At 43.5% G+C, this 24,815-nt stretch overlaps 1 protein-coding gene across 4 annotated transcripts in view; it reads left to right on the top strand.

Moving 5' to 3' along the window:
- phactr4a (phosphatase and actin regulator 4a) overlaps nucleotides 1–24,815 on the top strand; it is a 369,306-nt gene that overhangs the window by 321,311 nt on the left and 23,180 nt on the right. For 3 of the 4 annotated variants that reach the window (XM_084080249.1, XM_084080250.1, XM_084080248.1), the window contains 6 exons: nucleotides 2,898–3,068; nucleotides 3,362–3,442; nucleotides 4,818–5,744; nucleotides 6,494–6,781; nucleotides 12,113–12,544; nucleotides 22,402–22,539. In XM_084080249.1, coding sequence (XP_083936375.1) covers nucleotides 2,898–3,068; nucleotides 3,362–3,442; nucleotides 4,818–5,744; nucleotides 6,494–6,781; nucleotides 12,113–12,544; nucleotides 22,402–22,539 — 2,037 coding nt within the window. The remainder of the gene's footprint in view (nucleotides 1–2,897; nucleotides 3,069–3,361; nucleotides 3,443–4,817; nucleotides 5,745–6,493; nucleotides 6,782–12,112; nucleotides 12,545–22,401; nucleotides 22,540–24,815) is intronic. The other variant, XM_084080251.1, reaches the window with a different exon arrangement.

Here is a 24,815-nt window from a genome sequence, read left to right as displayed (position 1 = left end):
CCCAGGAGGGTTGTTGTTTTGGGGAATAGGAACGCTTCGTTTTTGGTGAACCCCTATAGGCTCTATTCACAGCAGCCATATTATCACTTCCTTCCCAGGTGTTACCAATGATACTAATGAAGGCTCTGTTCCATTTAGTGTAGCACAGTGGTTTCCACGACCCCCATAACTCTGAGACTCTCTCAGAGTTACACACCTGTAAGGGGCCATTTGGAAGGTTTCCAGTGAGCCAACATGCACAATATCAGCACCCTGACTCTGTTTGACCAGAATGGAACAGAGCCTTCATTAGTATCATTGGTAACACCTGTGAATGTCTTCATAATATGGCTGCTGTGAATAGAGCCTATTGCGCACCCGTTCTGGGGCAGCGTTTTGCCGGAAATAACACTTGATTTTATTACCTTTTAATAAACATTGTCATACATACTATACACTTCCAGTCGCTAGTTTAAAATCTTCTTTCAATCACCATGTTATGCGTTTTGGTAAATGATGGTCCCATTTGTTTAAAAATGAATGATAAAGTAGGGTATGTTTCTAGGGTTTCTACTGGTTCTACTGAGTGAAGACCCGCCCTCGCTGCGGTTTCAGCCAATAGCATTAATTTATGTTTGCATTTCGGACCGGCTATCAATAGAGGTGCTGCGATCATGATTTTTGAGATCCGATCCGATTCCGATCAGGCAGCATAAAACCGATCCGATTCCGATCAATTCCGATCCGATATGGCACGGCAATTAATATTAATATTTATTTTACTAAATGTTAAAAAAGAATTGATCAAGTGATATTACTCAAACAGAGAACATAACCTCCACAGAATAATAGTCAACAAGTTCCACAACAGTAGTTTAGAAAAACTGCCCCATTTATTATTAACCAGTGCCAATGGGTTCGCTTTAACCTAAACAGCAGCATTTAATAAAACACAAAATAAAATAAAAGATCCTGTGTAACACAAACTTGGCTTCCGTTTGACATGGTCATTTCAGGTAAAAAAAATAAGTCACATATATAAAAAATAAATAAAATCCCTACAATACAATAACAATACACACACAATATTGTCCAACTGTAATATTGTCCAGGGCTCCAATTCTGCCCAAAAGCAATGCTACCATTGGTCTACTAAAACAATAGGGTGAACAAATAACAAAACCTATTATTAATAGTGCAAAAGTTCCACAACAGTAGGTTATGAGAAAAACATGTTTTATTTATTTTTATATATGCGACTTATTTTTTACCTGAAATGACCATGTCAAACGGAAGCCAAGTTTCTGTTACACTTACACAGGATCTTTTCATTTATTTTGCATTTTATTTAATGCTGCTGTTTAGGCTAATGCGAACCCATTGGCACTGGTGATGGGGTCCACCCAGTGCGAGTGCGCAGTCAGACGTTGAAGCGTTGAAATCGGACCGCTTATAGAAATAAGCCCCAAAACCCGCAACGCGCAACTACCAATTTTTACAAGCAACTTTACAGAAAAAGAAGCCCAAAGTTGCTTATGCTAAGCCGACATGGCAACACTGCCTGAAGCCAACGTGCTGGGAGTGGGAAGGATCAAAGTGCTGGAGCGGATTACTGGAATGGAGTGCTTTAATCGCAGCGTTTTATCGTTCATTTTGCTGAAATCCGATCCGATCCGATCCACATTTTTTCATTGATATCGAGCCGTTATCCGATCAGTAAATCGGATCGCGGCATCTCTAGCTATCAACCGGATATAGAAAGATGGGGGATTTGAAATCGCTGCAAAATAGGCTTCATTTACGGCCTGTAGAAACCAATGGCGTGATGTTGTCCATATTTATTGTTTTTCTTTACGTTTTGATGCTGGCAGGCTCACACCTGCCAGCACATGAAGCTCAAAACGAGAGTGAATACCAACAGAATAATATTGCAGGGGATTTTGAAAAAGATTTGGGGGTCACTACCCACACGGTTAGCCGTGTTGCTCCTTCCACAAGTTATACCTCATGGTTAAGGTGAATAATCAGCATTTCTAACGAAATAAAATACGATACCAATTGGTATTATTGAAGGGGAGAAATAATTGACCGAAATGAAGTTTCCAAACTGTTTTTTTTAGGAGCAAGCAAGCTCGTGACGCATTGTGGACTTTGTAAACATTGAAACATTTGGAATCTATTTGAAACAACACAAATCTTGTATGGGGGTTCCTAGTCTCGCGTAGCCAGACCCAACTGAAAATGAAAAACAGTGACCTCTGCTGTTTGTTCTATGTCTGTTGGGTCTGGCAGGAAGCAAACGTAACACCAGTGCGCAACGAAACCGGGGTTTGTGTCTGCCTTCAGCGCATCACATCCGGTTGGTGCGACTATGTTTTCATTCCCACTAACAATATTTCTACACGGAACACTAACGCCACTTCTCCCAGAGAACATGGATGGTTTTGGTTATAAGCCCACTTGTTTCTATGATGAAAGAGTAAGTTAAAATGTGAATATCTTTCCGTGGTTTTGTCTGCTCCGAGGACGCTATTGTTAAATTAGTTTTGGTTAGTTTCGAGGGGGGAAGGGTGGACGGACACGTGAATCCCGCCCACTACATTTGATAGGGTAAAGCGTGGCCTGCTTCCTGATCTGAAGGCACACCCACTTGAAACCAATGCGCACGGGTTGTCAACACGGCTACCGACAGATTCCAACGCAGAGCAGAATCTGTTCTTGAGAGATTAGGGGGTTCCTGGCACATCATTTTCCGGTGGGGGTCCATGGCCAAATATAAAGTATAATATAATACTTGACATGAAAAGGTTTGAGAACCACTGCGTTACATAACTCTGAACACAGAGATCCATACAGTGGTGTACCGTACATCTAACTCCATCTCTCGTATCTTGTGCTTGTCTGTGTGTGTTATCCAGATGATGAGGTGGACCTGCAGCGTATCTCTACAGGCAGCGAGGGGGGCCACTCGGGAGACGGGACGCCGCCGTCCAAACGCAAAGGCAAGTTCTCCAGCCTGGGACGCATCTTCAAGCCCTGGAAATGGAGGAAGAAGAAGCCCAGCGACAAGTTCGCCGAAACGTCTATAGGTATAACGTCTATCTGGGAAATAATGAATTCTCGTCATTTTATCAACTGTAATTATTAGTACTGTATTATTAATATTTGTCAACAGGGAGACCGGTTTTGTGTGTGTGTGTGTGTGTGTGTGTGTGTGTGTGTGTGTGTGTGTGTGTGTGTGTGTGTGTGTGTGTGTGTGTGTGTGTGTGTGTGTGTGTGTGTGTGTGTGTGTGTGTGTGTGTGTGTGTGTGTGTGTGTGTGTGTGTGTGTGTGTGTGTGCGTTTTCTTTGAATCCTTATCTTATGTCATTTATCTCTTGCAGCTTTAGAGAGAAAGATCTCTGTGCGGAAAAGCCGTAAGGAGCTAATCGAAAGAGGGGTGCTGAAAGAAATCCCTGAGAATGGTGGGTATATATATTAATAATGCAAAGTACAGATACTCAAAACATTTACTTAAGTACGGTACTCAAGTAAATGCACATTGCAGTTAGAACTGCTGACTCACTCCCAATTTGACGCCGCAATAGGCTCTATGCACAGCAGCCATATTTTCACTTCCTTCACAGGTGTTTCCAATGATACTAATGAAGGCTCTGTTCCATTTCGTGTAGCACAGTGATTCTCAGATTTTTCAATTTTAACGACCCCTTATAACTCTGAGAGTGTACACATGGACCCAAATGGAACCTTACGGGTCCATTTGGTTCCATTTGTACACTCTCAGAGTCAGTTACACACCCGTAAGGGACCATTTGGAAACCCCTTAAGGAACCATGAGGGTCCCTAGACCCAAATTTGAGTGTTTCCAGTAAGCCAACATGCATCATATCAGCACCCTGACTCTTGTTTGACCAGAATGGAACAGAGCCTTCATTAGTATCATTGGTAACACCTGTGAATGTCTTCGCAATATGGCTGCTGTGCATAGAGCCTATCTGAAGACTCACCTCTTCAGACTCCACCTTAGCCGTAACACTGCCTTGACGACCATGCAGACGCAGTCTTATGCAAAGGTTAAAATGTAACTTAGATAGAATGTTATTTAGACAGTTTTCCATTGTTTACCTGGCATCCTATAGTTTCAACGTGCAGATTATTATGTTTGATATAATATTGTTTAGACTGATGCTAGGTTGATGTACCTTGAGATTGATGTATGTTTTTACCTTGCTTACTGTAAGTCGCTCTGGATAAAGAGTGTCTGCTAAACAGTGGTGGGAACGGTACTCAAATGTTTTACTTGAGTACAAGTATCAATACTGCAATGTAGAAGTACTCTGTTACAAGTAAAAGTCCGGAATTCAAAATTGAGTAAAAGTACAAAAGTATTGGTATAAAAATGTACTTAAAGTACCAAAAGTAAAAGTACTAAAATGCTTGAAAACAGCAGATCTACAAGCTCAGAACGCGTCGCGATGCAACGCGTTGTGAGCTTGTAGATGTGTTCTTTTCAAATAGCCTAGGTATTTAAATAGGTCTAAAGTGGTTAATGTATGTTTTATAATGTAATAATTTATATCTGCAAAGTAACTAGTAACTAAAGTTTTCAAATAATTGTAGTCGAGTAAAAGTGCAATATTTGCCTCTGAGATGTAGTGGAGTAGAAGTAAAAGTATAGACAATTGTAAGTAAAAAATACCTAAACATTAAAACGTTTTTAAAAGTACAATACTTAAGTAAATGTGCTTAGTTTCTTTACACCACTGCTGCTAAAATGCCTAAATTGCAATCGTCCACCACTGACCGCTTGTTTCTGTTCGACGGGGGCGGGGCTGACAGAAAGCCACGAGGCGAACCACGCCAAACCGGTGAAGAATGGCCACTCGGTGCCCATGGACGTGGACAGGGTCTCCCAGTCGGGCGCGCGGGTCGACATCCGGGCCAACCCCGCCTGGCTGCCCCAGCCGCACCACCACCACCACGGGGGGGGAGGAGGAGACGAGCGCCGGGGCAGCAGCGGACCCCCGCCACCGGAGCCGTCGGACGCCCGCCGGATCCGGGTGCCCTCGGACGCCTCGGGCCGCAACCGGGCCCCGCTGGACGTGGACTCGCACGCCCGGCTCGCCGTGGACGCCGACCGGCGGAGCCGCCTGCCCTCGGACGCGAGGGGTGGGACTTTACCCAGGGGACAGCAGCAGCAGCAGGCCCCCCCCGACGAGGGGAGGCCGCCGCCGCCGCGGAGAGGAGGGGACGAGAGGAGGGACGACAGGGAGGACCGGGGAGGAGGGGGGAAGAGGGACGAGCGGGAAGACGCCGGCGAGAGGAGGGAGCAGAGGCGAGACGACCGCGGCGAGAGGGAGGACAACCGAGAGAGGAGGGAGAGGAGGGAGGAGAAGAGGGAGGATAGGACGGACAGGGAGGACAGGGAGCGGAGGGAGCGGGACGACAGGGAGCGGAGGGACAGGGACGAGCGGGAGAGGCGGGACAGGGAGGACAGGGAGAGGCGGGGGGACAGGGACCGAGACGACAGGAGAGAGGAGAGGGAGGAGAGGAAGACGGACAGGGACAGGAGAGACAACCGGGGAGACAAAGAGGAGCGGGACCGAGAGGAGAGGAGGGAGGACAGGGGGGAGAGGAGAGAGGACAGGGCGGAGAGGAAGGACGGCGGCCGAGGAGAGAGGGAGGACAGAGAGAGGAAGGAGAACCGAGGGGAGAAGGAGGAGAGGAAAGACGAGAGGGACGACCGCGAGAGGAGAGGCGGAGGAGGTAGGGCTGTCACGATTCACGCATTTAAGTTGACGATTAATTGTCACACAAATAATTGCGATTAACGATGTAATTGTGTGTTTGGCCGTTGAACATAGGAACATATGAATACAGTTTGAATTTGTGTTTTGTGTTTTTTAGGCTTCATAATCACAAATTGCACAGGGCTGACAAATAAGTTAAATATCTCTGCTGTCCGGCAGAAACCAGCTAACTCCAAAATGTTCATTTTCGAAGAAAATGACAAAAACAAAACCAAAAAGTGTTTGTTCATCATTGATAAGAACAGCTAAATGGACCTCCAAGCTCACAATGAGGTTGGAGGTCAAAAAGGGGTGGAGCCAGAAAAAACGGCTAACTCCACCCCTGGACTTTAGCAGAAAACAGAAAGTTTGAGGATCCAATGGAGTTAGCTGGTTTTGTCAGAAGCGCTTTTTAATGCTTTGCATTGGTTCAATATTCTTTTTTTTACCAACACACAGACATAAAGAGAGTTCAATGGCCCTGATTTATGGAAAAAAAATGCAAAAACGTCAAAATGGAGTTAGCTGGTTTCTGACGGACAGCAACGATATACACATTTAATCTAATTGTAGACTTTAAAAAAAAGTTAAAATAGCATGACGTGTTGTAAGCTTGTAGATCTGCTATTTCTGCTATTTTTGAAAAATGTATGAACATTTTTCAACAACAATTCTGACAATTATGCGAAATAATTGCGACTACGTAATAACTGTGACTTGGTTTAGGAGGAGGAGGAGAGCGCGAGGACCGAGACAAGGAGAGGAGAGAGGAGCAGCAGCAGCGGGACCGGCGGAACGACCGGGAGCACCGGCGCGAGGAGCGCGAGCGCGACAGGCGGGAGAAGGAGGCCAGGCCCGTCTCGGAGATGGACCACCTGACGAGGCCCGGCCTGCAGAAGAGCTCCTCGGAGGACAACAAGAAGGTCCGCCCGGCCTCGGAGGCCGCCGACCGCCGGTGCACCACGCTGCCCCGCTACTCGGCTCCCGCCGAGGAACAGCACCGAGGACGTGCGGGTAAGATGGTCCTCCACAAGGGTGGACGATACACTCACCCGGGCCACGTTATTAGGAACGCCTTGTTATCGCAATATAGGCTCTATGCACAGCAGCCATATTGGAAATAAATTGGGTATCTTCCTTCCTTCCTTCACGGGTGTTACCAATGATGCTAATTAAGGTTTTGTTCCAACATAGTCCCGGTGCTGATATCGTGCATGTTGGCTCACTGGAAACACTCTCAAAGTGTGGTCCAGGGACCCTCATGGTTCCCTGAGGGGGTTCCAAATGGCCCCTTACGGGTGTGTAACTCTGAGAGTGTACAAATGGAACCAAATGGACCCTTATGTGCAGGGGTGCACATAACTGGTGCGCAGGTGCGCATGCGCACCCAAAATAAATAATGCGCACCACATCAGACGACGCGAGGCGCTTTTGCGTACCAACAGCTGAAATAGGAATTTCCAAGCTTTTATTTTTTAGCAAAACTAAAAAATAAAAGCCTGGAGATCGAGGCTAGGAATTTACTTCCTGAAGCCACACTCACACAATCACCCTACAGCACGCCCCCCCCCCCCCCCCCTCCCGTTGACAAAACTGTCCCGGTGGGCACCGTGCTGATTTCCAATTTCTTTCCAAAATGGCTGCTGTGCATAGAGCCTATTCTTAATCAGCCAATAGGCTCGGTGCACGGCAGCCATGTTGGAAAGAAATTGGGCCTCTCCCTTTACTTCTTTCACAGGTGTTGCCAATGATGCTAATTAAGGTTGTGTTCCGTTCCGGTCAAACCGAGTCGAGGTGCTGCGACGATGCATGTTGACCCACTCTGCTACACCAGTTGGTCTCCAGGTGTTGTCAATGATGCTAATTAAGGTTGTGTTCCGCTCTGGTCAAACGGTAGCCTGGGATCAATGCCGTTTTAGGGTTTCTGATCCGGTCGGAGTGGAAATAACTTTTACCGGAACCAAAGATGCCGTGCACCTTCAAAATGATTCCCCTAGTTTAAAATGGGTTTGGTTTGGTATAATAGTTCTGTTTCTTTTGGTATAATAATCGTTTGGTATGTCCATATTTTATTCAAACCCGCAGAGCGTCTAGCGAGACTAAACTAATTATTTCGAATTATGTGGGGAACAAAAACAATGCGACGCTAACCGGAACCAACCTACGGAACACAATTATGTTTTTCCTTAGTATAATTGGTAAGGAAGAGGCCCAACTTCTTTCCTAATATGGCTGCTGTGCATAAAGCCTATTACATGGCCTCAACTATTCTTGCACCTTAACACTAGCATGACTGGGGTTTCATTATCCCACACACTGCCTGAAAAACGGTCTTTTTGATCCCCAAATCAGGCTATTCTATTGGTCACTGTCTATATTATGAACAGTATATACCAGCTGCTATACTCATGCACCTTATCATTAATACCATGAAGGTGTAGCTTGTAGATCAGCTAAAATACCTGACCTACAAGGTCACAACACGCCATGATGCAACACGTTGTGAGCTTGTACTGTAGATTGGCTGTTTTCGAGAGAGAGACAGAGAAAGAGAGAGTGAGAGAAGCTGAACATTGAATTAGGGCCGAAGTGGTTGACATGACCTTTGGATTTGTAGGCTTGCTCGTTAGCTAATTAACAGCCGATTCTCTTGATAGATTACGTTGTTTCCCAGAGCAGCGGATATAAACAGGAAGTTTATAAAGGTTACAACGGTCAGGAACAGTGCCGTTATTGTTTACACCATTTAAACCCTTTGCGCGTACAGTAGCCAGCAATGATCTCTCTCTGCCCCGCAGTACGGCCCCCCAACAATGTTTACTTCAATTCTCCCATTGTGCCTCGGCAGAAATATACAATTTAACCCATTCAATCCGGGAACGCATCTCTGTCATTTTTTTTTTTGGCTATTAACAAATAGCAGATCTACAAGCTCATAGCGCGGCACCGAGTGCCGCACTATGAGCTTGTAGATCTGCTATTTTTGAAAAATTGTGAAAATTTGTGCAAATCTTTGAATCTATATTATTTTTAAACTAAAGCGAACATTTGTAACTCAAATAATTGCTTCTGGGGATTCTACAAATGTCTTCTAAATCCTAACAGTTTAAAAAAAAACACGTACGTTGCTTTAATTAGTGGTTCTCAAACTTTCTCATGTCAAGGACCACCCAAAATGATATGTATTTGGCCATGGACTCCCCCCATCTCAAAATATTTTGTTCCAGGGACCCCCAGAGGCAAAGATTTGAGTTAACAAATGTTCGCTTTTAAAGATTTGCACGCATTTTTATGATTTTTCAAAAATAGCAGATCTACAAGCTCATAGTGTGGCACTCGGTGTCGCGCTATGAGCTTGTAGATCTGCTTTTTTCCCGATTTTTGAATAGCCAAAGAAATCTTAAAATGACACCGATGCGTTCCCGGTCTTAAAGGGTTAAACGATGTTTAAATCTCCTAGCACCCACGTCAATAGCCTACTTCTATAAACATCATTTATAGATCTGCCGCTGAAATGTCCCCGAGCTCTATGAGTTTCCCCTCTAATCGCGTCGGTCAGAGATGGTGGAGAAATGAGCATCGAGCCACAGCCATTGATCACAACACTGCCTCAGCTGCTGGTATAATCACCACTCCCACTCATGCAAAGTGCTTTTGAATAAAATGTCACAGGGCCCAAAGTGACAGATGATCAGACTAGAAGGTTTTTAGATTCATTTATTTCACGCGTGAAAGCTTCCACAACTTCTGAATCACTGACAGGGATGGAGACAGAACGGTCGTTCTCAAAAGTGGGCGTCCAAGGGGTCCTCGAAGGGGGTTCCAGGGGGTCCCCAGAAAGAATAGTTAACGGCATCAAAATCTGTTTCACCACTTTAAACCTGCGTATGTACATTGTGTATTTGAATATTTGAAAAACGTTGTGAGCTTGTTTTAGCCTGGAAACCAGACAAATCTGCATCGCAAAAGAAAAATTGCCCTCGGCAGATTTGGACTGGCACCGCTCAGTTGTGGTTGGAATTCACTCCCTCCGAAGTAGTGAGGGACCAATCAGGGCTCAGTATACAAATATGGGGCGGGTTTATCACTAAAGGCATTTTTTGAATTCGCCCCTTGGAAATGCAGGTTCCACACAGAGATTCCAGACTAATATCTACGCAGTGATATTAGTCATTTTTGTTTTTTATATTTTTTTCCCCACGTGGGGGCGCTCTAACGAAACTTTGGGATCATCCAAGGAGTCTCTGAGAAGGAGAGGCCGGATGTGGATCCATGTCAAAAATGCTTCCAGTCGTCCGCTCCAATGTTAACTCCTTGACTAAAAGCTTAATATCTCCTATTTCTGGTGGAAGCGAGCCGTTCAATCGGTGATCACTCTGCAATGGAGGGTTAGAAATATTATTGTTCCAGGCGTTAGTCGGGACCCTCCGCCGTCTCGCACGCAGGCTTTGTTTACATGCGCGTCCGCGTCGGGGCTTCTACAGCACGAAACATATCAGCATAAGTGGATGCAAGATATGCTGGCACTAGATGTACCCTATTTTAATATACCTCTGGCACACAATTTGTTCATTTAGGGGTCCTTAGACATGAAAAAGGTTTGCGAACCACAGCTTTTAAAATGCCGTTGAGTGCCATTCCGTCAAAGACCTCAAACTGCAGACTTCTAGAGAACTGCTTTAGATGCATTCATGTCACGTAGCGTAGAAGAGAAGCTCCCAGGCTGTGAGTGCCTGACAGGCCAAATCAACAGGAGACAGAAACACACGCCTAGAAGATAAGAGCGGAGAAAAACCTTCATCATAGAGTATGTGCTCCTGTGTGATGATTCTCTGCACTTTCACTGCTATCAAAGGCACCAGAATGGCTTCTTATAAGCTCTTTGAAAAAAAAAAAAATCTGCTTATTCTGCCCGGATCGCTGGCGTAGCGGTCCGGGCACCAAGGCTCAACGTAGCCTTGGTTTAGCTACGTCACTCGCCATCTCTCTCTCCCAATTTCCTGTCAGCCTACTATACTATCAATAAAGGCAGAAAAAGCCCACAAATATATATACTGTATATATATATTTTTTTTTTTGTAAATCCGCTTATTCATACAAGGTTAAGCTCAGCTCAGTGCTCTTGTGCGTTCTGCATTTCTTTGCGCTTTTAAAACGTTCAGGTTTGTACTTCTTGCTCCTCTAAGCATTGGTTCCAAGGGGGGTCCACAGCTAAATGGTTGATATTTAGGAACCAAAACGGACCCTTGCGGTTCTGTAACTCTTGAGAGTGTACAGATGGAACCAAATGGACCCTTACGGGTCCATTTGGTTCCATTTGTACACTCTCAAGAGTTAAATTAACTGTGATTTTACAGTGTAAATTGAGGTCGCAGATGCAAGAAGCCTGTACGAAACTAATGGTCCTTGAAAGAAAGTTTCTACCTTAGAGAGCCAGTGGAAACCTTAACACATTCACCGCCAGGTACTATGCATCCGCTTTACTTAGCTGCTGCCAGGGTTTTTTTTTCTTCGATTTTTCTAACCTTTTCAAGCAGTCACAGAATATTTATCTCCAGTATGATAGATCCCCTGATGGTTGCTAATTACGGAGGGTTTCACTGTGCTTCCGCGAAAGAAAAAGAAAATGTCATGTCGACCTCCCGTTCGCTTGTTATACGCCGTTGAAAATAGCATGTCTCGCTTAAAACACAGGAGCCGAGATACAGGCGATTTCCCCAATACTTTAACCAGGAAGTGAATGGAGCAGTAAATCTTTGGATCACGTGATCTCCTGGTTCTGTTAAAAAAAAAACGTAGATCTACGTGATTAGCAGGGAGTGTGTTAAAGGACGACTTCACCGATTTTCAACCTATCTTCATATAATTGGTCCTCACTAATACTCATAATAAAATGGTACAATTTTTTTCTACTTGGTCTGTGTCTCATAGGAGGGCTGTGGACAGTCCAGAAACCTGTCTACCAGTGACATCATCGTTAGGCATGATTTTCTTTCCCAACAAGATTTCTCATTTTTTATTTAGATTTGTATTAGCACGAGAACAATGGCTTCTTTTATTGCATTGCAGGAATAGAAAGCCTGCAGTTTCTATTAGCTTGGATTCCCCATTGATGATGTCACTGGTAGACTGAATTGTCCACAGCCCTCCTCTGAGACACAGACCGAGTAGAAAAAAATTGTACCATTTTATCATGAGTATTAGTGAGGACCTATTATATGAAGATAGGTTGAAAATCGGTGAAGTCGTCCTTTAAGCATTGTTGTGATCTCCTCCTGTGTGTGTGTGTGTGTGTATGCGTGTGTGCGTGCGTGCGTGCGCTGCCACACGTGCCCCCTCCCACAGAATCCACCGGCGTCCGCTTCGCCCCGACCCCCGACTCGCCGCAGCAGCAACAACAGCGAGACTCCCTGAGGGAGCCCCCTCCCCCCGCCAAGCAGGCCATGATGCCCCCAAAGTGGATGACGGGCCCTCCCCCCTCCGAGCCGCCGGCGGCGGCCGCCAACGGCAACCTTCCCCCTTCTTCTTCCTCCTCGTCCTCCTCCTCGGCCTCCTCCGCGTCCTCGACGACGTCGTCCTCCTCGGCGGTGCCGATAGCGGTGGCCAAGCCCCCGCGGACGGTCTCCCTGATGAGCGAGGACCCCGCCCCGCCTCCGCCGCGGCCCCCCGCGGCGGCCGCCGGCTCGGAGACGCCGCCCCCCGTGCCGCCCCACGCCAAGCAGCCCCCCGTGCCGCCGCCCAAGCCCAGCAACCGCAACAGCAACCCCGCCGTGCTCGGTGAGTACGGCCGTTGTTTTCTGACACATGTTTTTGTTTTGCAGGTGAAGATACACAATCTCTTTTTTTTTTATGATGCAGCCGTGTTTGGGGTAGCAGCTGTACAACAAGTTATGACTTCCAAAGCATAAACAAACATTTAAATAAAGCAATTTATATTTTGAAATCTGAACGTTTATATAGATGTACGGACCGTAAATGGAGAAAGTGCAAACACCAGGTTGAAGTTGATCCATGACTGTAACAGGAGTTTTCATGTACCGCAGGGTAAGACTACAGTAGCAGTTAATAAATAGACGAACAAATGAATGAATATACTTTAACGTGCGGAATTCGAAACAGGCAGTGCTGGGATTCTGAATTTTGTTACGATTACGGTGATTAGTATCATTGACACCACCTGGGCGAGTGAGTCGTGTAACTTTCCCAACGTTAAGCTGTGTATGTGTTCAACAACACAGGCACAGCCATAGCCTTCCAGTTTAAGCGCAGATTTCAGCTTGGGAAAAGAACCCTCCGGTTGTGGGTAAGTGGAATCTGTTGCTGGTTCATATTAGTCACCATTGCGTTATCGTGGTATTCCTGTTCTTGCTATTATGTTGCAAATGATTGTGTGTGTGTGTGTGTGTGTGTGTGTGTGTGTGTGTGTGTGTGCGGGCGTGCGGGCGAAATAACATTGACAGCTATGGCAGGTGACGAAAGTTTGCCAGACCTGTGCCAGGCTAACAACGGTTGCTAAGCTGGCATTGGACAATCGCTTTTGGGGTGGGGTTTAGCGAAGGGTCCATTGGCCATACGAGCTTAAAGAGCCTTGGTGTGTAGAGGCTACACCAAGTACAGAACTAACTAAGTCTAGTAGGGTGTAAGGGGTTAAGAGTGCAAACGGAGTCAGAAGGCAAGAGAAAGAATGGCACACTTTAGGAGTTCAATATGGTTTTCCATCTTTTTTAGTGCATCATCTCTTTCGGGCAGAAAACCTTTATCTCAATTTACCCTTTCATGTTGTTTCATAAATTACGGTAATCCTCTTACCGTTTTAATTAATTGTATATGACGGTGCCACACAAATGTAGCAACAATAGCCGATCTACAAGCTCACACTTTTGCCAGGCTGAAAGTGGTTTAAGTGTGTCTGTGGGTTTTATAAATATTGAACCAGCGAAACGTTGTTAAAGGAGGATTTTGGACTAAGGTTTTCTTAGGTTTTCTATGACCTTATGATATCTTAGGATGAATGGTACAATAGAACAAAATCATAACTCCATCCCGGATCCGCCGCAGCTTAAAACGAAATCTTTAGATTTCAATCTCGTCTAGTGAGACTTTTTTTATTAATTTTTTGGTTGCATAGTGTTCTGTCACTGAACGTCAGATCTCACAACAACAAAAAAAAGCTATTAAAATACGCTATCTACCGCAAGGCCTATTGGCGCACGCTTTAAGCTGTGGCGGACCCGGGATGGAGTTATGACATTTTTCTACTGTACCATTCATCCTAAGATATCATAGAAAAGGTAAGAAAACCTTAGTCCAAAATTCTCCTTTAACAAGAACAAGTGAAGTGTGTAACCAATCAATTAGTATGTTAAGTCCAAGGTACAAAATAATCAGCAAGATCTCTGCAGAACTGGACCCCAAGTTGGTGAATGGGAAAGGAAAATCCAAATCCAGTTTTCTAATACCAAAAAAGGTGCCAAACGTCCCGTTGCAATCTAAAACGGGCCCTATGTTCCTTACAGCACTGTTCAAAACATTTCGAAAAGGCTCAGGTGTTGCCCATACACAAGTTTATTTTGCAGCTTTGTTTTTAATGGATAGTCAAATGGATGAAATTTTCATGGATATTTCAACATGATAACATAATAACTACATTTGAACACAGGTTTTTTTTTCTTTTTTTTCCCTCCATTTCCTGAATAGTTATGGTTTTTGTTTTGGACATACAAGGTTTCCACCTTGAGAGCACAGACATGTTATTTAGTACAGCATTGTTTAATGATAAACAGGCCCTTCGCGTTAATGAAAGTGTGACAGTCGTCATAATAATGCTCCGGGTTGTGTATAAATAAATAGGGCTTCGGGACCGGCATATGTTGGATTATGAATGAAGCTTCAGTAGAAATATGTACTTAACAGAATGCAGACATGTGTTCAGCACTCTGCAGTATGGCTCGGTTTGTCGGAGGAGACAGCTGGCTGGCACACAGAAATGTGGGGTTGCCAGGTTTTGCGGAAGGAACGAGCCCAACAGAAGCGACAAGGGTAGTCCCCAGCTACATGTGTTTGTTGTTGTTGTTCTACCACTTGAACCCTATACGGTATGCAGTGGTGGAAAACGTTGTCAAACGCTTTGCTTAAGTAAAAGTATCCATACTGCAATGTAGAAGTGCTCCGTTACAAGTGAAAGTCCGGAATTCAGAATTTACAAAAGTATTGGTATCAAAATGTACGTAAAGTACCAAAAGTAGAAAGTACTCATTATGCTGATTACCCATTTCTCACGTTTTCAAATGTATGAAATGTATAAAATAGCAGATCTACAAGCTCACAATGCGTCGCATCGCGACGCATTGTGAGCTTGTAGATCGGCTATTTTCAAATGGCCAAAATGTATATAGGGCTGTATGTTTTGTAGTAATAATCAAAATCTGCATAGTAACTAAAGTTTTCAAATAATTGTAGTGGAGTAAAAGCACCATGTTTACCTTTGACACGTTGTGGAGTAGAAAGTAAAAGTTTAGACAGCATTTACGAAGGAAGCCCAAATAAGCAACTGCACTTTAGAAACAAGCCCAAAAAAAACGCAACCCACAACCGATATTTGCAAGCGACTTATCCCGTTCTACTGTATGTAGAATCGGCCTCAGGTCAAAATGGCTTATAATACGCGGGACATGGCAACACTGGCTGCTGGCACAGAGAAATGAAGGCAGGGAAATGTGCGCACACACACACACCCGCATGCAAGCGCTGCAACGCTGTAATTTCAGCTACTTAACAGCGTCTGTCAGCAAGCCTTTCCCCCACACGGCACGGAGAATGACAATTACACCCTCAGCCCCTCCAAAGGAAGAAAAACAACATGCTTCAGGGTGTTAAATCTGTGCAATTATGCCTCGCGCTTACCAAACTGCAGTTATTCACAAACATGCAGCGCAGTCAGCAACACCAAATCAAGCTCCAACCCTAAATATTGTAAGAAAAAGGGAAGTACAGTATAAACACTGATTTTGAGGTTGTTTTGTTTTCAGCCTTGATCGAAAAATAAAAACATATGATGGCTGATAGACAGTGGTGGAAAGTAGCTAAGTACATTTACTCAAGTATTGTACTTAAGTCCCAATTTGAGGTATTGTTTTAATTTACCGGAGTATTTCCAATTTTCTGTACTTTTACTTCTACTCCACTACATCTCAGAGGCAAATATTGTACTTTTACGCCACTATGATTATATGAAAACTCGTTACGAGTTACTTTGCAGATTTGACAAAAACATACATTAACCACTTCAGCCCTACTGTAAATACATTTCGGCCATTTGAAAATAGCCGATATACAAGCTCACAATGCGTCGCAATTTGTAATTCTGGACTTTTACTTGTAACAGAGTATTTCTATATTGCAGTATATTAAGTAAGCAAATGTAGTACTTTTTCCACCACTGCTGATAGATTAGGTTCAAAATCAACTTTATCGTCAGATCACAGGTTTACAAGTGTAAAGAAGTGGGGGAATTTTTTTTTCGTACAAGCTCCATTTTGTCGTTTTCAGGAACGAGAACATAATAGAATAGAGAGAGAACAAGGAAAACAAGGATCATTTTCCTAATATGAGTAGAGTGAAAATATGGTTGCTGTCCGGCAGAAACCAGCTAACAACATTTTGTCGCTTTTGCATTTTTTTTCCCCATAAATCGGGGCCATTGAACACCCTCTACGTCTGTGTGTTGTTAAAGAGAATATTGAACCAATGCAAAGCATTAAAAAGCGCTTCTGACAAAACCAGCTAACTCCATTGGATCCTCAAACGTTCTGCCAAACCAAGCTTACTCCACCGGAGTTAGCTGGTTTTGCCGACTCCAGCGGAGATACATAATTGCATACATATACAAGCCATATAATTCTGGACATTTATAATAGGCTCTATTCACAGCAGCCATATTATCACTTCCTTCCCAGGTGTTACCAATGATACTAATGAAGGCTCTGTTCCATTTAGTGTAGCACAGTGGTTTCCACGACCCCCATAACTCTGAGAGTGTACAAATGGAACCAAATGGACCCGTAAGGTTCCATTTGTACACTCTCAGAGTTACACACCTGTAAGGGGCCATTTGGAAGGTTTCCAGTGAGCCAACATGCACAATATCAGCACCCTGACTCTGTTTGACCAGAATGGAACAGAGCCTTCATTAGTATCATTGGTAACACCTGTGAATGTCTTCATAATATGGCTGCTGTGAATAGAGCCTATTGTGCATATATTTGGCACCTTCATTTCTATAGTAAAACGGAGAAGTAATTCATTCTTATACAGTAGCTCTTTTTTAATACGCTTCTTGAGGTATTTTTTTTTACCCTCATTCTAGGCCAGCCTTCATCTAAATCCGCGTTCCCGCTGTAAACCTCGCAGCTGGCAGCGGGCAGCTCATCATCATCACGTCATGCAGCCTGTTTTTATCTGCATTATTTAGTCCCAAGTTTCAGTGTCACCGCAGCCACCATGGAGTGTTTTCTAGAACGGGGGTCTTAAACTTGGTGTCCGGGACCCCTAGGGCAGTGGTTCTCAAACTTTTTCATGTCAAGGACCCCCATAATGATATGTATTTGGCCGCGGACCCCCATCTTAAAATATGTTGTTCCAGGGACCGCCAAAAGCAAAGATTTGAGTTACAGTACAAATGTTCGCTTAAAAATATCTATATTTAAAAGTTTTGCACAAATTTTCATGATTTTTCAAAAATAGCAGATATACAAGCTCATAGCGCGGCACTCGGTGCCGCGCTATGAGCTTGTATATCTGCTATTTTTGAATAGCCAAAGTATAAAAGGTTAAAATGATTGTGACGCTATATTAACACATTTTGCTGGGGACCCCCTGGAACCCCCTCAAGTACCCCTAGGGGTCCCCGGAGCCCACTTTGAGAACCAATGCCGTAGGGGGTCCTCAGAGTTACTATACGGGGTCCGCCAAATCTTTGTGTGATGGGATGTTTTTGTTTTACATTAACCACTTAGCATCCCTATTCTGAGGCGAACATTTGTAACTCAAATCTTTGCTTCTGGGGGTCCCTGGAACAAAATATTTTGAGATGGGGGTCCGTGGCCAAATACATATCAAAAAATGTTTAAATCCTAACGGTATGTTGCTGCATCAGTGGTGCTCCGACTTTTCCATGTCAAGGACCGCCAAAATGATATGTGTTCGGCCGCAGACCCCCATCTCAAAATGTGTTATTCAAAGATTTGCACAAAAAATATCACTCTTTTTCAAAAAATAGCAGATCTACAAGCTCATAGTGCGGCACTCGTGCCTAGAAATCTTAAAATGACACGGATGACACCGGGCTTAATGGATTAGACCGAGGAATACATCGCTTTTTCCTATCAATTGCTCACCCCATGACGTCTTGAATTTATGGAGATTTCTTCGGTTTTTTTGTCACATTCCTGAGCCAATCATCCAATGTTTGACTAACCAATAGGAGACCGATCTCAACAGGAGCATAACCATATTTAAAACATTGTCTTTGAGCCTGGGTTATCAGTAGGCTCGTTATTTGTACAATTATTTGATATAGTTTTGCATTGGTTTCCCACCACAGCAGGACACCGCAAATATTGAATTATTGGCCCGCGAATGAGACAAAAAAGAAAAACTCATGAGGTGAGTACTTGATAGGAAAATGGTCATTTTGTGTGATGAAGTGTTCCTCAGAGTGAGAGAAAGAGAGAGACCGATACAGGGAGAGAGGGACGGATACAGAGAGAGGGAGACAGACAGACAGACGGAGAGACGGTATAACCACTGCAGCCATGGTCCATGTATCTGATTGGTTGAGGAACTCATGTTTACACCTGAATACAAACAAAACTGTTTGTATGTTTTTTTTTCATGCAACTCCACAGACACTGTTTATCCTGACATTATCGTCAATGGAAACAGTATTAACCCATTAAGACCTGGAACTGTCTCATTTTTAGATTTGAGCTAAAAAAGCATTATTTTACACTTTAGGCTATTCAAAAATAGCAGATATACAAGCTCATAGCGCGGTACCGAGTGCCGCGCTACGAGCTTGTAGATCTGCTATTTTTGAAAATCCGTGAAAATGTGTGCAAATCTTTGAATATATACATTTTTAAAGCGAACATTTTTAACTCAAATCTTTGCTTCTGGGGGGTCCCTGGAACTAAATATTTTGTTGGGGGTCCTCGGCCAAATTCATATCATTTTGGGGGTCCTTGCCATGAAAAAGATTGAGCACCACTGATATAGAAACATACGTTTTTCAGAAAACTGTTGGGATTTAGGGGACATGTAGAATCGGCTTCAGGTCCCAATGGGTCAAGGTAGTATCTGAATTCGAATATCTCGGAATCACACTAGACTCAAACTTGACATTTAAAGACAGACAGACACAGAGAGAGAGAGAGAGAGACAGATAGACAGAGAGAGAGAGAGAGAGAGAGAGAGGGCAGGCATGCTCTGGCTTGTCTCAAACAGTGTTTTGTGCAGCGCTGTCACCTCTCCTCGCCCCAGCTCATGAGTCACTTCACCGCGTATGAAATGAACCGTGATTGGCTGAAACAGTGTTGTGTGTGTGTCCTTTAACCCCCCCCCCCCCCCCCCCCCTCCCTGGTGTCCTTGTTTACATCCTCGTGCGCGCTCAGTGAAACCGGACCCCCCCCACACACACACACACACACACACACACACACACACACACACACAGTTCCTGTTGCCGCTCACACATTTCCACAGCATGTGTCATCAGGTGCCCTTCCCATAGATGCAGTCCCATGTGTACAGTATATGTAGGCTGTCAGTGGTGTAAAGTAACTAAGTACATTTACTCAAGTGCTGTACTTGTAAAATGTTTTTTAAAATGTTTTGGTACTTTTACTTTACTGGAGTATTTCCAATTATCAATACTTGTACTTTTACTCCACTATATCTCAGAAAATTTTATTCCACTACAATTATTTGAAAGCTTTAGTTACTAGTTACTTTGTAGATATAAATTATTATACAATTATTGTTATTATAAAACATACATTAACCACTTTAGCCCTATTTTATACCTAGGCAATATGAAAATAGCCGATCTACAAGCTCACAACGCGTGGCGAGCTTGTAGATAGGCTATTTTCAGGGCACAACTTCGTTTAAATCTGGGCCTTGAGAGAGCAGTGTTGCCAGATTTTGTGAGAGAAACAAGCAACCAGGTCTAGGAAAACCAGCCCAAAACAAGCGACTATGGGGCCACATGCGCACTTTAACACATACATCAGCTATTTGAAAATAGCAGATCTACAAGCTCACAACGCGTCTCGATAGAGCGGCTATTTTCAAATAAGATCTTTCGGGGAAATTATAATAAGCAGATCTGGCAACCCTGCTTGAGAGCTCTGCAGCTCATTGGCTCCCTGACTGCCTGAGAGATGCTGTCGATGCCACAGGGAAGGACCTTTGTTTTTCTGCCTTGTGTAATGGTCTCCTAGGACTACACACACACACACACACACACACACACACACACACACACACACACACACACACACACACACACACACACACACACACACACACACACCCCAGTGGTGTAAAGTAACTAAGTACATTTACTCAAGTACTTTTTGAGTTACTGTACTTTTACTCCTACTCCACTACATCTCAGAGGCAAATATTGTACTTTTACTCCACTACAATTATTTGAAAACTTTAGTTACTAGTTGCTTGCAGAAAATAAATATATTACATTATAAAGCATACATTAACCACCTTAGCCCTATTTTATACCTAGGCTATTTTTCTAATATTAATACCGGTAGTACTTTTACTTTAAGTATATTTTGATGCCAATACTTTTGTACTTTTACTCAAGTACATTTTCAAACACTGGACCTTTACTTGTAAACAGAGTATTTTTACATGATGGTATTGATACGTTTACTAAGTAAAACATTTGAGTACTTCTTCCACCACTGAGAGAGACACACACACACACACACACACACACACACACACACACACACACACACACACACACACACACACACACACACACACACACACACACACACACACACACTGCAATCTCAGCAGCAAGCTGTGGCACCACATCTGCCTTGGTCTCAGCTCGTATCGACCGAGCCCTGATGTGTCTGTGTTTAATATGTATTGACTCCGCAGGGCAGTATTTGATTACGTTTAGTTTTTGAAGTGTTTTCCAATTGTCTACATACCGTTTACCGCTGGTTGTGTTTACACCACATTAGAATGTAAAGGAGGGTTGAGGTTCTGCAGCCCAAGGGCTAAAACCCTGTGGATATTTTAAGTAGAACAAACTAGTTTAAAAGTTGCATCTATTAGCTCTGCAATTTGGTTACTGCTCCAGGTTTTGAGGTACTTTTACTTTACTGCAGTGTTTCCAATGTTCAATATTTACTACTCCACTACATATCAGAGGCAAATATTGTACTTTTACTCCACTACAATTATTTGACAACTTTAGATACTTTATGGATTTGGATTATTATTACATTACATTAACCACTTCGTATAGCTCCGTATACATTTTGCCCATTTGAAAATAGCCGATCTACAAGCTCACAATGCGTCGCGATGCGACGCATTGTGAGCTTGTAGATTGGCTATTTTCACATAATACATTTGAAAACTGAAACGGGACATTCTGCAAAATGAGTGAGGCTACTTTCTACTTTTGGTACTTGAAGTACATTTTGATACTGATACTTTTGTACTTTTACTCAATAAAATGTTTAATTCCGGACTTTCACTTCTAACGGAGTATTTCTACATTCAGGGTCCCCACGGTCATGAAATTCCTGGAAATATTTTGAAAAAAAAAAAAAGAAAATCCAGTACTGGAAAAGGTTTGAAATTGATAAAACATCATCAAAGGTCCTGGAATTTATCAAGGGTCCTGGAAAAATATTTGGCTATGCATTGTTTTTGGCTATTGATTTTGTTAAAACAAAACATTTTCATAAACATGAATAATATTACACGAAATATGTAACATAAGTAGTTTTTCGCCGAACGGGCTGTGTGACGGCAGCCTAATGTATGTCTCAAACTTTATTTTTGCTACACTGCCTATCTTTGGGCATTCTACATAGGAGTAAGAGACACATTATTGCGCCGAATGATTGTTATATAGGCCTGGAAATTGGGCTAAATATTCTGGAAAAGTTTTGGAAAAGTTTTGGAAATTCATTGCTAAAAATGTGTGGGGACCCTGTACATTGCAGTATTGATACTTTTACTTACGCCTTCTAAATCATGACCACATTTTTCTGAAAAACTTCAAATGTGTATTAAAAAATAACAACACAAATGTATGTTGCTATATACTGTACATAGCAACAAAGAACCCCAAAAGGGGTTCCAGTCCTGAAAGGTATAGTTACAAATAGGGGGTTCCCGCCCAAAATGTAAAAAATGTGAGTACTTTTTCCACCACTGCCTACATTTTAAGACGAACTCTTATATCCCGAGAGTATCCTGTGGTCTTCCAGTCCTATAGCTGGTAACGTCCCCAGCCAACACCAGTACCCCCAGTTCCCTCCCCCACCCCTGACAGTGTTGTGTGAACTCATCTCTGGGCACAGCTTCCACACTGAACAGGGCCTGTAAGGGCCGTCAGCCCGGCCACTGGACCAGCTGGCGTCGCCAAGGCGAACTGGGCCTCTACCTGTCCCTGCCCGTCTACCTTCGACACAGGGCCACGACAACACAGCCCTGCCCAGGTACCACCCAGAGAGAGAGAGAGAGAGAGACGGCATGGTGCCTCGTTTGTGCCACCCCCGCAGTCCCGCACCCAAACCTAACAACCTCAAACCACCATCATCAACATTAAAGCCCATTAAGACAGGGAACGCATCTGTGTAACCACTTTAGCCATTATTGAGTGGTGCCAGCCACTCCTACACTTGACCGTGTGTGTGGGTCCGTCCGTCCGTCCGTTTGAGCACGGCCTCAACAGCTGCAGCTGATTGCAACACAAGGATGCAACCAGTTACACTAATTCAAAGGCACCACTCTCTTCACACTGGGTGTGATTCTTTTTTTTTTTTATACTTTGGGCTATTCAAAAATAGCAGATCTACAAGCTCGTAGCGCGGCACCGAGTGCCGCGCTACGAGCTTGTAGATCTGCTGTTTTTGAAAAATCTTGAACATTTGGTGCAAATCTTTGAATATACTGTATTTTATTTTTTTTCAAGCGAACATCTTTAAATCAAATCTTTGCTCCTGGGGGTCCCTGGAACAACATCATTTTGAGATGGGGGGGGTCCGTGGCCAAATACATATAATTTTGGGGGTCCTTGATATGAAAAAAAATGTATTCCAGGGACCCTCCCCCAGAAGATTTTAGTTAAAAATGTAGTTTAAAAAAAGATATATATATATTCAAAGATTTGCACACATCTTCACGATTACAAAATAAATAGCAGATATACAAGCTCATACCGCGCTATGAGCTTTTACAACTGCTATTTTTGACTAGCCAAGGTATAACATAATAATGGTTATTATAGGCTATAGCTAAAAATCTAAAATGACACAGATGCGTTCCCGCGTTGAATGGGGCTTCCATTTTTTTGCCCCCATCCCCCCCGTACTTGTGCATTGCATGTCATAAGAGTATGACACAGAAAACATGATGCAACACCACTAACTTGCAAAAAACATCGCATGGGGAATTAACATCCATTTTGACAGACCCTGTCCGTCTGGTTTGGTTTGTCGGTTTGTCGGTCCTCGTTGGATTGGCAGAGAAAGGCTTTCCGTAGACCAATTATCATTTCAAAATAGTGCGTTTGCTTTTGTGTCATTTTGTAAAATGGACTAATGCGCCAACGTTGCATGACGGCTTAGAGCGAGCATGTCATGTCACTTAACAGTACAAGAACTAATGGAAAGAAGAAGTTCAGTTGCTCAATGATGCAACGTCTGCCGCGCTCTTAATGTCGACATGCCATTATTGCCGACATTGAGCGATAGAGGCGTTTGCTTGTTGACAACATGTTGTGAATGTTGCGTAAGTTTGAAGCTTGTTTTGTTTGTTCTCGTTCCAACCCCTTAACTTTCCATCTAATTCACACACTGAAACATCTTTGCTGTTGGACAGAAACGTTCCACATTTTAACTTTTTTGTTTTCTGTTCTCCATAAATGAATGGCCTACTTTGTTGTACAAGATATGCAAAAGTAGTCAAAATGGAAGATTTACAAGCTATTGTGAGCAAAGAATAGCAGCTCTACAAGCTTGCAAGAGCTTGTAGCTGCTATATTTTGCTCTTTTCAATAACAGTATTTAACCCTTACTACTGGGAACGCATTTTCAGATTTATTTGGCTATTAAAAAAATAGTAGATATGCAAGCTCATAGCGCGGCACCGAGTGCCGCGCTATGAGCTTGCAGATCTGCTATGAGCTGGCAGAGCTTGCAGATCTGCTATCTTTGAAAAATCGTAAACATTTGTGGAAATCTTTGAATATATATATATATCTTTTTTTTTTTTAAAGTCGTTTTTAAATTTTTCAAAAATAGCAGATCTACAAGCTCGGACGGAGCGCGGCACTCGGTTCCCGGTCTTAAGGGGTTAAGTGAAAGTGGTTACGTGTTTGGGTGGGTTTCACATACACATTGAACCAATGAAAAGTATTAAGAGCTTCTGACTGAATGATAACTACATTGGATCCATTGGAAAACAGGTTATTCTTTTAGTAACAGTTTTGGACATCCACGGTTTCCAGCCACAGCGACCACATGCATTTCAGCTTTGTTCAAACTAAACACCAAAACAAACTTGACTCCTTAACTAATGTTTACCGACGCACTTGCAGCTCCAGCATCTTGGAACGTCCATACCGCTACCTCATCATTTGATGTAATTGCTGCTTGTGGTGAATCAGATTTCATCTAATATAAGCAGGGGTGCACATAACTTTTTAGGTCTGGTACGCAGAAGAGCACCTGGACATGTGACTTGGTGCGCATGGCGCCCGTCCCGTTTTGTC

The sequence above is a fragment of the Gymnoscopelus microlampas genome (genome assembly GCF_963454915.1).
Source record: "Gymnoscopelus microlampas genome assembly, chromosome: 15".
Taxonomy (NCBI): domain Eukaryota; kingdom Metazoa; phylum Chordata; class Actinopteri; order Myctophiformes; family Myctophidae; genus Gymnoscopelus; species Gymnoscopelus microlampas.
The sequence above is the reverse complement of the archived record's forward strand: the minus strand, read 5'-3'. Positions and strand labels throughout refer to the sequence as shown.